Source organism: Scylla paramamosain, chromosome 14, assembly GCF_035594125.1.
Source record: "Scylla paramamosain isolate STU-SP2022 chromosome 14, ASM3559412v1, whole genome shotgun sequence".
NCBI lineage: Eukaryota > Metazoa > Arthropoda > Malacostraca > Decapoda > Portunidae > Scylla > Scylla paramamosain.
Window position 1 is genome coordinate 917,427 of NC_087164.1, and position 11,892 is coordinate 929,318.

Consider the following 11,892-nt stretch of genomic DNA (forward strand, 5'->3'; position numbering starts at 1 on the left):
CTACTTAAACTCCAAATTGGAGGATATCCTGATCCTCTTCTCTTTTGCAGAAATCTCTATTTTAGAGATTTCAATGTTCACCAACAACTTTGACTTTCTTCTCCCTTCACTGATTAAGCTGATGAAATCTGATATCCTCCATGACCTAGAGCAATTACTGCAATACCCTACCGGTATTCCTGACCGTTTAGGAGATACGCCAAACATTCTTGACCTTTTCCTTACCTCTAATCCTTCTGCTTATGCTGTTACCCTTTCTTCTCCACTGGGCTCCTCCGATCCCAACCTCATATACTCGTATGTATCTTGTCCTATTGCTCCAGTCCGTCTTCAGGATCCGCCAAACCGGAGGCACCTCTGCCGGTAGCTGAGGAGGTATTATTCTGATCTTTCTTGGAATAACTACTGCTTTCATGTCAGAGACCCATATGTGTGTTGAGCGCATAACAGAGATGAGAGTGGCATGAAGGCGTGCATTCCTCACTCTTCACTCTCTTTAGCGCATTTAGTCTTACAAATCTTGGTTTTACACAGCCTGTTCTCGTGCTATACATTTTAGAGAGGTGGCCCACAAAAGGTATTTGAGCATTTTATCCCCTGAATTTAATGCACTTTATATTTTTGTTCGGAATCATGTCAAGTCTGTTCTCCAACTTAACAGAACCTTCTTCATCGATAGAAAATGTCAAAATCTTTTTAGTTATAACTTCCCCTCGTGGCTTCTGGCACTTACCTCCCCCCCACCAAAAAAAAATGCAATACCTTTACTTTTCATCTTTTCCTCCTTTATTTAAATCTGAACGTACCACTGCCATCTTATCTATCTCTAAAACTGAACTCTTCTCTCAAACCTTTGCTAAAAATTCTACCTTGGATGGTTCAGGGCTTGTTCCTCCCTCTCCTCCACCCTCCTATTAGTTCAGGCTACCCATTAAGTTCTTTCACAGTGATAATTTTAATGCGCTCTTTGGTCTTAACTCTCGGATGGCTTCTGGATCTGATGAAGTCCCTCCTATCGTTCTCCGAAACTGTGCTTCTGTGCTTGCGCATTGCCTATTCAAACTCTTCCAGCTCTGTCTATCAACATCTATCTTTCCTTCTTTCTGTAAGTTTGCCTACATTCAGTCTGTTTCTGAAAAGAGTAACCGCTCTAATCCTTCAAACTACCATCCTCTTGCTTTAATTTCCTGCCTTTCTAAAATTTACCGGTTTATCTTCAACAGGAAGATAAGTAAACATCTATCACTTCACAAACTTATATCTAATTTCCAATATGAGTTCTGTCAAAGCCACTTTACTTGTGATCTTTTGGTTTTCCTTACCGAGTCTTGGTCATCGTCTTTTTAGGGATTTTGATGAAACTTATGCTGTTGTCTCAGACATATCAAAAGTTTTTGATAGAGTCTGGAACAAAGTTTGATTTCCAAACAACGCCCCTACGGATTCTATCCTCTTTGAGACTTCATGTCAAGTTTGCTTTCTGAACGTTCCATTGCTGCAGTGCCAAACGGTCACTGCCCTTCTGCTGAGCCTATCACAAGTGGTGTTCCTTTGAATTCTGCCGTATCATCCACTATCTTATTATTCAACAAAGATCTTTCAAACCAAACTTCTTGTCTTATCCACTCCTTTGCCAATGATGCCACCCTGCACGTTTCCACGTCTTTTCGTAGATGTCCAAGTCTTCAGGAAGTAAACAGCTCGCGCATGGACGGCACAGAATGGCTGACTTCTGATCTCTCTAAAATTTCTGAATGAGGCAGAGCAAACTTTGTATTGTTCCATACCTCAAAACTCAATTCCTCCATCTATCAACCCGACACAATCTTCCAAATAACTACCCTCTTTTCCTCAATGACACTCAGTTGCCCCTACCCCTCTTACTTCTACACTGAACATTACGTATAATCTATATTGGAAACCTCACATCTCATCTCTAGCTAAAATAGTTTCTGTGCGTTTTCTATATCAGTTTTTCTCATCCCCCCTCCTCCCTCCGAGTTGCTAACTCTTTACAGGGTCCTTATCCGTCCATGAATGGAGTATGCTTTATTTCTACTCACACCTCTCGTTTAGACAGGATATAATCAAAATCTCTCTCCTCTCTTCTAACTGTCTTTCTTTAACCTCTCTATCAACGCCATAGTGTTGCATCTCTCTCTATCTTCTACCGCTATTTTTCACACTAACTGCTCTTCTGATCTTGCTACCTGCATGCCTCCTCTCCACCCGCTGACTCGCTGCATAAGACTTTTCTCTTTCTCTCACCCCTATTCTGTCCATCTCTCCAATGCAAGAGTTAACTAGTATTCTCAATAATTTATCCCTTTCTCTTGCAAACTGTGCAACTCGCTACCTGCTTCTGCATTTTCTCTTTCCTTTGAGGATGTTTCAGAACAATTATCCTCTTTTTATTTTTTTCTCTCTTTCTTTATTCTATTCGGCATCTCTTTGAGAACTGGCATTAAGTGTGCTTTATTATCTTTTTTATCAAAGTTTTGTTGGCCTTGACCAATGCCCTTCTTAAATAAACACGTAAACTCTTAAATAAATAAAAAAAAGTCACACCTACACACCATAACCAATAGAATGTGTAAATAAAGACGTAAACTCTTAAATAAATAAAAAAAAAAGTCACACCTACACACCATAACCAATAGAATGTGTAATTCCTCAATGTGCAGTATTTTTTTTTGATATATATGTAAACGTTTTGACTCATATTAACAAAAAAATATAAAAATAAATAAATAAATAAACTGCATATGACTCCATTCTTTATGTCACTGGAGAACACCCTTTAGATATAATTAATATAGCCAATAATGAATTAGAAGCATTTTACTTTCGGTGCATAAGTAACATATTGAATCAATTTATACAAAATTTACTATATGCTGTTCACCAACAAACCAATAAATATATTAACACCTGTGACCGTACATCACAGTAACAAATAGAACCAAACAACACACTTTTCTAAGGTATAATAGATGATGATGCAATATCCCTCAATCCCCATATAGCAAATACATAAATTATCTAGAATTATAATTTTGTTATATCAAGCTAGAAATTTCATACCAAAGTATTTACTAAGACTTGTGTATAACGCCCATGTTCTACCACACCTATAAAATTGTACACCTGTCTGGTGTGACAGTTACCAAACACGCATACTGGCTTTATTTAAATTATAAAAAGAAATCATAAGGATCATAACAAACAGTAACTATTTTTAAGATACTAAGCCCGTTTTTAAAAGGCACAAGCATATTAAAGATATTCCATATTTATATACATGTTTAAATTACTACACACCGGAAACAATACGGTTCTACAATCCCACCATGACTATCCTACAAGCACACCTTGGCGCTTTTTTTTCTTCAGCATTCCTTATCTAACATCAATCCTTTAATATGGAATTCAGATACTAGTCATAAAATCTCTACACTTACTACAGTAAAATCCCTCTCATCCGGCATTCGAGTATCCGGCAGCTTCAAGTAAAATCAATAAAAATCAATGTGTACTCATAAAATCGATTAAAATTCCCACGCGAAGCATACTTTGTCCCCCCGCCACCAGAGCGCACTGCTTCGCGCCACCCGCGGCCCACTGCACTGTGTTTACTCAGTGACTCAGTCCCGCGTGTGCACTGTTTATCGCTTGACGCTTTCATCATGCCTAAAGTTGTAGGAAAGAGGAAGCGTGTTGTGCTTACACTTAAGCAGCTGATCAGATCAGCTGCTGATTACGATCAGCTGATCATTGTTATGGTAAGATGAGTGAGTGTAGGGTGGTGATTGTGGACATAATTTCACTTTTATTCAAGTATCCGGCAATATTCAAGTATCCGGCATGTCGGCGGTCCCGTTGATGCCGGATAAGAGGGATTTTACTGTACATAATACAAAAAACATTATACGTAAAACATAATTACACAATATTACTGCCCATGCATTTTCTGTACTCAAATTAATATTTCACACAATTCACAGCCGAGCACAAAAGATTATATTGTTATAATGGCTTAACATATATATTTGACAAGTTTATTTTATGAAATGTAGTTTGGTTTATATGGTTATTGATTATTACAGATTTAAGGGGGTATATCACCCTTTTTGACTCATTTTCGCTCAAAAATGGTGAAATGAGATATCTGCTCCAAAAAAAATCAACCAATGTTTTGGCAATATTTCAGAGATCTAAAACCTCTAGGGGGCATTCAAAGGGATATGTGCTGCGTGGCGCCATTTAAAGGTCCACTTTGAGGCATAGGAAATATGTGCATTTTCATATTTTTTTTCCCGAATATATATATATATATATATATATATATATATATATATATATATATATATATATATATATATATATATATATATATATATATATATATATTTTTTTTTTTTTTTTTTCTTTTTTTTTTTTTTTTTTTTTTCTTTCTATCTTGCGAAACACGGCATCTATCTGAACAGCTGCTGGTGTAGGGAGTGAGGGAACATCAGCAGCCTACGCCTACAAGTACCAGTGTTCTTGTGGACTTCCAAGCGCCTTGCTCCATTAAACTTTTCTTTATTCTTACTTCTGAACACTTGCACTTGGCCTCATCTTGCCAAGAATAAGTGCCTTATTTAAGAAGAGGAAGGAGGCCTTTGTCAAGGCAAGAGCACGCCGCTGGAAAGATATAAATCAGCGAAAAACAGACACAATGCATTACCACCAGCAAGCTTACGCCTTAGCTCCTCGTTCAAGTGCTAAAAAGCAGAATAAGTTTCTCATAGACTCATTCGATTTTTTTTTTTTTTTTCTTGTGTAGTGAAATACCACCAAGCTATCGAGAGATGAAGATATTCTCCCTTCCACCTGAGGAGTTGGAATTAGTGAAAAGAGTTTATACTCGGCTTACATCAGCTGAAATGATGAAACGATGTCTGTAGGGACTCACACAGAACCCAAATGAATCCTTCCACAGCTGCAAATGGCTACACTGCTTGAAGCACCTCAGAGGTACAAAAAGAAAGCTCAGCTTCGTGGTAACGCTGGCGACGATGGAATACAACAGTGGTTATGTCGCCAGCAATCTCCATCACTGCCATACTTCTCAAGGGCCTCAAGAAGGACAACACGATATGCATGCCACTAATGACAAAAAAAAAAAAAAGAGGAATAAACGTCTCTAGAGAACTTGTTTACTAGTCTCAATACTTCTGTTGAGTTAGAGTCCAGCATCGTGGAGACTCATCTTTGCAACTTTGCATGGTTCTCGAAACCAACTTTTTACAACTTTGCGTTTTAATAACTCCGCTATTTCTTTTTTTTTTTTTTTAAGAATTACCTTATTATTACTATTATTTTTTTTTAACGATCACCATTTAAAATTTTACGTCTTAGTCTGATCTAATTTTTTTTTTTCTTTTTTTTTTTTTTTACCAAAACTTCCAGTCAAATTTTCCAGTATTTTTTTTCACTTTTGAAAAAAAAAAAAAAGCAAGTTCACCATTTTAGTAAAAATTACAAATGAAAAAAAAAAACATAAAACTCTAAAGTATCCATTCTAGTTTTAATCAGACGGAATTTAAAGTAATTTTGGAAAGTCATAATTACGTCATTCTTTATATGCTAGGTGGACTAAATTAGCTGTTTTTCAGTTTTTATTATATTTTTCTTTAACAGTTATCGCCATCATATTGGTATGGCTTAAGTTTATCATCAAGACACTTACGATAAAAATTTCAAAATAATTGAATGAGTTTTAGCGAAAATGGCAAAAAAAAAAAAAAGCTTATATAATCCCTTAAGTATAGTATTTGTGGTAATTATTGTACATTGGCAACACTGATTGGCGTTACTGTTTTCACGTTTGGTAGCACTGTGTATCGTCAGTCACAATGGTACCACAGGCCAGTGTAGACCCAGCTGTTTCCTTCTGTTAATGTGTGAGTTTGTGTGTGTATTTATGTTGTTTTGTCCTGTTATGTACTGTGTTCGTGCTGTGTTGCATGATTGTTTTATTATGTCCTGTTATGTACTGTGTTCGTGCTGTGTTGCATGATTGTCATCAAATGTTTATATTGAGTTAATGTGTTGTGTAATTGTCGGTAGTTATTTTTGTCTGTATCTGTTACAGATATGAGAGCCTGGTATTTTGTTGAATAAAGCTTGGAGTTGCCACCAAGCGTTTCAGTCTCATTACAATTTATTCAACAAAATTCCCGTCATGGCTAAGTTGCTTAAGCCATGCCGACTGGACACGGATCCCAGCTCTCCTACGGCGGCCAAGGAGTGGAAACACTGGCACCGCACGTTTCAAAACTTCATTGAGGAGAGTGGAGAGGCCGCACCTAACAAGCTGAGGGCTCTAGTGAACTGTGTATCCCCGAGTGTGTATGAACTCATCGAAGACTGTGTTTCATATGAAAGTGCCGTTGCAAAACTGGAGAGTGTTTACGTCAAGTTACCAAACGAGATTTTTGCAAGGCATGTTTTGGCAACCCGACGACAGCAGTCGGGCGAATCCCTTGATGAATTTTTGAGGGAGCTACATAAACTAAGCAAGGACTGTAACTTCAAGGCAGTCACAGCTGAACAATATCGGGAGGAGCTGGTACGTGATGCGTTTATTAACGGTATTGCCTCTGCATTTATTCGTCAGCGCCTGCTAGAAAATAAGTCCTTGAATCTTGAGGCGGCATACAGTCAAGCCCGTACATTGGACCTTGCCCAGCGGAATGCTGATGCATACACGTGTTCCTTGCCTGTTCCTCATGCTGCTGCTTTAGTTCCAGGACAGCAGGAACTGCCCAGTGATGACCAACAACAGCAGTCAACGAAAGAAGGGGGAGAAAGAAGACCACCTGTGGACTTGACTGTCGCTGCTGCACACGTATCTAAGAAGAAATGCTATTTTTGTGGTAATGCATTCCACATTACAGGTAGGGCTATTTGTCCTGCACGTTCTGTTACATGCAACAACTGTGGTAAAGCGGGTCATTTTGCCAAAGTCTGTAGATCCAAGGCTAAGGCTTATGATAGTACTACCACCACACTGTATAATCCCACTCTGCTCAAACTTGCTGCCACTTTTCCAAAGAATCTTTCACATGCAGCTATAGACATCACTGTCAATGGTCATTCATTGAAGGCACTAATCGACTCATGCAGTTCGGATAGCTTCATAAGTGAGAAAGTGGCACATAAATTAAAGCTGACAGTAGTTCCGGCAAGCAAGGAGATTTCAATGGCGTCAGCATCTTTAAATACTAGCTCCCCAGGGTATGTTACAGTAGACTTGGGTCATGTTGATCAAAATTACTCATGTGTTCAGCTAGGAGTCTTAAAGGATTTATGTTGTGATGTGATCTTGGGTCATGATTTTCAAAAACATCACAAGAGTGTAACTTTTCAGTATGGGGGAAATAAGCCAAGTTTAAGGGTAACTAGTAACTGTGCATTGGCAACAGCTGATATCGAGGAGCCTTCACTGTTTCCGAACTTGCCTCAACAATGTAAACCAATTACAGTTAAATCCAGACACTATTGTAAAGATGACCAGTTATTTATAAATGACCAGATATCACGCTTGCTGTCTGAAGGCGTCATTGAGCCAAGCATATCCCCATGGAGAGCACAGGTCGTAGTTGTGAAAGATCCACTTGAGAGGCACAAAAAGAGACTTTGTATTGATTATTCTCAAACCATCAACCAATACACAGAACTAGATGCATATCCCCTCCCGAGGATAGAGGACATGGTACATAATCTTGCAAAATACAAGGTGTTTTCTACGTTTGACTTGAAGAGTGCATACCACCAAATCAGCATTAAAGAGAGTGAGAGGAAGTATACTGCTTTTGAGGGTGCAGGAAAACTGTATCAGTTTTGTAGGGTTCCATTTGGTGTCACTAATGGAGTAGCTGTATTTCAGAGAGCTATGGATAAATTAGTTGAAGATGAGGATCTTAAAGATACTTTCCCATATCTCGATAATATTACTGTAGCTGGATCAACTCAGGATGAGCATGATGAAAATGTTAAGAAGTTCTTGGAGGTTGTTCGAAAACGGAAGCTCACCCTCAATGAATCTAAATCAGTTATGTCTGTGCCTATAATCAATGTTCTCGGGTATTGTGTTGGTGATAATGTCATAAAGCCTGATCCTGACAGATTACGTCCCCTTCAAGAATTACCACCTCCTACCAATATGGGGTCTTTGCGAAGAGTTCAAGGGTTGTTTGCATATTATGCTATATGGATCCCTGGCTTCTCTGATAAAATCCAACCTTTGATAAACACGAAAACTTTTCCGCTGAGTGAATCAGCACTAACTGCCTTTAACTCCTTGAAAAAGCAGCTTATAGATGCTTCTCTAAGATCTGTGGATGAGAGCCTTCCTTTTGTTGTGGAGTGTGATGCTTCGGAGGTCGCTATCTCAGCAGTCTTAAACCAGGGTGGCCGGCCAGTAGCTTTTATGTCAAGAACGCTTCAGGGTAGTGAGCTGCATTATCCTGCTGTAGAAAAGGAGGCCACAGCTATTATTGAAGCAGTTCGCAAGTGGAGTCATTTCTTAGCTAGACGACATTTTACTCTGATTACTGATCAGCGCTCTGTGATGTTCATGTTAGACAACAGAAAGCGAACCAAGATAAAGAATAACAAGATACAAGAGTGGAGGCTGGAGCTGGCATCATTCAGTTATACAATACAGTATCGTCCTGGGAAACAGAATGTTGCGCCGGATACCTTGACTCGTGCATACTGTTGTTCTGTTTCTTCAATGTCGAATCTCACTTACATCCATGAGAATCTTTGCCACCCTGGGGTAACTCGGCTTTTGCATTTTGTGCGGTCTAAGAACCTTCCCTTCTCAACAGATGATGTGAAAAAGGTGTGTGCTACTTGTAAGGTCTGTGCACAGCAAAAACCACAATTCCATCGTTCAGCACAAGGGGTCCTCATTAAAGCCACACAGCCGATGGAACGCCTTAGCATTGACTTCAAAGGACCTTTGCCTTCCACCACAAACAATAAGTACATACTTACAGTTGTTGACGATTACTCACGTTTTCCTTTTGCACTTCCTTGTCCAAATATGCATTCAAAAACAGTAATCAAATGTCTTGAGTCTATCTTCAGTCTTTGTGGAATGCCAAGTTTTATTCATTCAGATCAAGGTCCTTCTTTTATTTCTCAAGAACTGAAGCTGTACCTTTCTCAGAAAGGGGTAGCAACAAGCAAAACAACACCTTATCACCCAATGGGTAATGGCCAGGTTGAGAGGTACAACGGAATTATTTGGAAAGCTGTTTGTTTAACACTTGCATCTCATGGTTTGAGGAATCAACACTGGGAGATGGTGCTTCCTGAGGTTTTGCATTCAATAAGATCACTCTTATGTACTGCAACTAATGAGACCCCACATGAGCGTTTCTTCAGGTTTCAACGACGTTCTAGTTTTGGAAATGGATTACCATCATGGCTTTTGACCCCTGGACAAGTGTTATTGCGACGGCATGTTAGGTCTAGCAAACACGAACCATTAACTGATCAGGTAGAACTTGTTGATGTGAACCCAATGTATGCAAGTGTCAAATATCCAGATGGCCGCGAGTCAACCGTGTCTATCCGTGACTTAGCTCCAAGTCCTGAGAGTCCGACGACTCCTGTGCACCAGGATGAAGCACAAGGAAATATAGAGACCCCAGGTTCACCCAAAACCCAAGGTGTACAACCCCATAATAATCATGATTCCCATTCACCCACTGGGCCCATTGAGTTAAGGAGGTCGACTCGTGTGTCGAAGCCCCCCGATCGTTACGGATGGGATTAAACCTGATATGTTCGGATATCTACCTGGAACTCATTTTGTTAATGTTGAATTTTTCTAGGAGGGAAGAATGTGGTAATTATTGTACATTGGCAACACTGATTGGCGTTACTGTTTTCACGTTTGGTAGCACTGTGTATCGTCAGTCACAATGGTACCACAGGCCAGTGTAGACCCAGCTGTTTCCTTCTGTTAATGTGTGAGTTTGTGTGTGTATTTATGTTGTTTTGTCCTGTTATGTACTGTGTTCGTGCTGTGTTGCATGATTGTTTTATTATGTCCTGTTATGTACTGTGTTCGTGCTGTGTTGCATGATTGTCATCAAATGTTTATATTGAGTTAATGTGTTGTGTAATTGTCGGTAGTTATTTTTGTCTGTATCTGTTACAGATATGAGAGCCTGGTATTTTGTTGAATAAAGCTTGGAGTTGCCACCAAGCGTTTCAGTCTCATTACAGTATTAAAAAAAATGTTCTTATGATGCATAAGAGCTTTTTAAACTTTGAATCAGTTGCCTAGCCAGTATTATTTATAACAATTATTGCGATATATTACTTCTTTTGGTACTAGGCGTCATAAAGTGTTTTAAGTGTTTATGAAAGTAAGCAAACATTCATCTGGAAGGAATATATTGACAAACAGAGTTAGAAGAGTTTGATGAGACGAGCTGCTTGCATAAAAATAATCTCGGAAAAAATAAAAAGGGATCCCAACAGGTCTATAAATCTTCGAAAGGTTAAGGCTAGCAAAGATATGTAAAACAATTTTAGGATGAATCCTAACGAAAAACATCAAATAATCTGAGGGGGTGTAGGAGAGGCAGCAACAACCCCTAAATCATCAAAGATTGAGTTTTTAGGAAAGGTCTGAACAAAAAATTCATCTTTGAAAAAAGATGAGCTGGCAATGATGCTATCAGATTGAGACAGAAGGAGAACACAAGAAGTATTGAAGAGTCAAATCTAGAAAGGTTTTAAACCTTTCTGTTGATGGAGTTTTGATTAGTTGAAGATATTTTGACATGATTTCGGGAAGAAATGTAAAACGAATGAGTTTCAAAAGATGGAAGGGTCTTCAATACAAGAAGTATTGAAGAGTCAAATCTAGAAAGGTTTTAAACTTTTCTGTTGATGGAGTTTTGATTAGTTGAAGATATTTTGGCATGATTTCGGGAAGAAATGTAAAACGAATGAGTTTCAAAAGATGGAAGGGTCTCTTACCTTTTGAAAACTTGTTTCTATAACATGTATAGGAAGAGAACGAAAGCATATTTTAGAAGGGTTAGAGAGAAGGAAAAGGTGAGGAATGTACTTTTCATGTTTGGACACTGTAACCTCCTTTATGTCCTCAGCATATAGAGACGGGTCTCTGACACGGATGTCATGAAGACATTAGCATGATGCCTCCTCAGGTACTCACAATTAGCGGAAGAAAAACTCCAGAGGCACCTCCACTTTGGAGGATTCTGGGAAGGAATTAGAGCTATTGGGAAATATGCAGATGTGAGGTTGTGGTCGAAGGAGCGACGAAGAGGACAGTGTGACAACATTTAGAAGGTGTAGTGGGCGTCAGACATCCTTTTCTTTTAAGAACAGCTTATCGTAACGGATACATTCACACACAGTTACACTCACAATCACCAATACTCACAGATTTTAACTACCGTATTAACTCGTATTGGTATTCCCACTGTTATGAACTGGGAGGTCATAAGTACATAATGTACAAGCTATTTAATTCCAGGATTTGACCCAATACCGTGACACACACACAAAAAAAAAAATGAAACAAAGCAGAACAACTAATGCCAATAAATCTAATTACTTATAAAAGGCTGCCTGAGGAAGAGAAGAGAGATGAATGAATGAATAAGATACGTGTAGACCAAGGAGTGGAAAATATCCGACGTAGCGGTGGCGGTGGCGTGGGGAGTCCAGGTCAGTGGTGGAGAACACACTTGGTGTGGTGTCACTGTCTCATCATACCTTGCCAGTGCAGGGGAAGGTGTGTGTGTGTGTGTGTGTGTGTGTGTGTGTGTGTGTGTGTGTATATATATA

General features: G+C 39.0%; 1 protein-coding gene across 1 annotated transcript; it reads left to right on the forward strand.

Moving 5' to 3' along the window:
- The first annotated feature begins 6,229 nt into the window (after positions 1-6,229).
- On the forward strand, positions 6,230-8,502 carry LOC135106713 (uncharacterized). The gene is made up of 2 exons (XM_064015971.1): positions 6,230-8,133; positions 8,445-8,502. The coding sequence occupies exons 1-2, from the start codon at positions 6,230-6,232 to the stop codon at positions 8,500-8,502; spliced, it is 1,962 nt and encodes a 653-aa protein (XP_063872041.1).
- Positions 8,503-11,892: the final 3,390 nt, after the last annotated feature.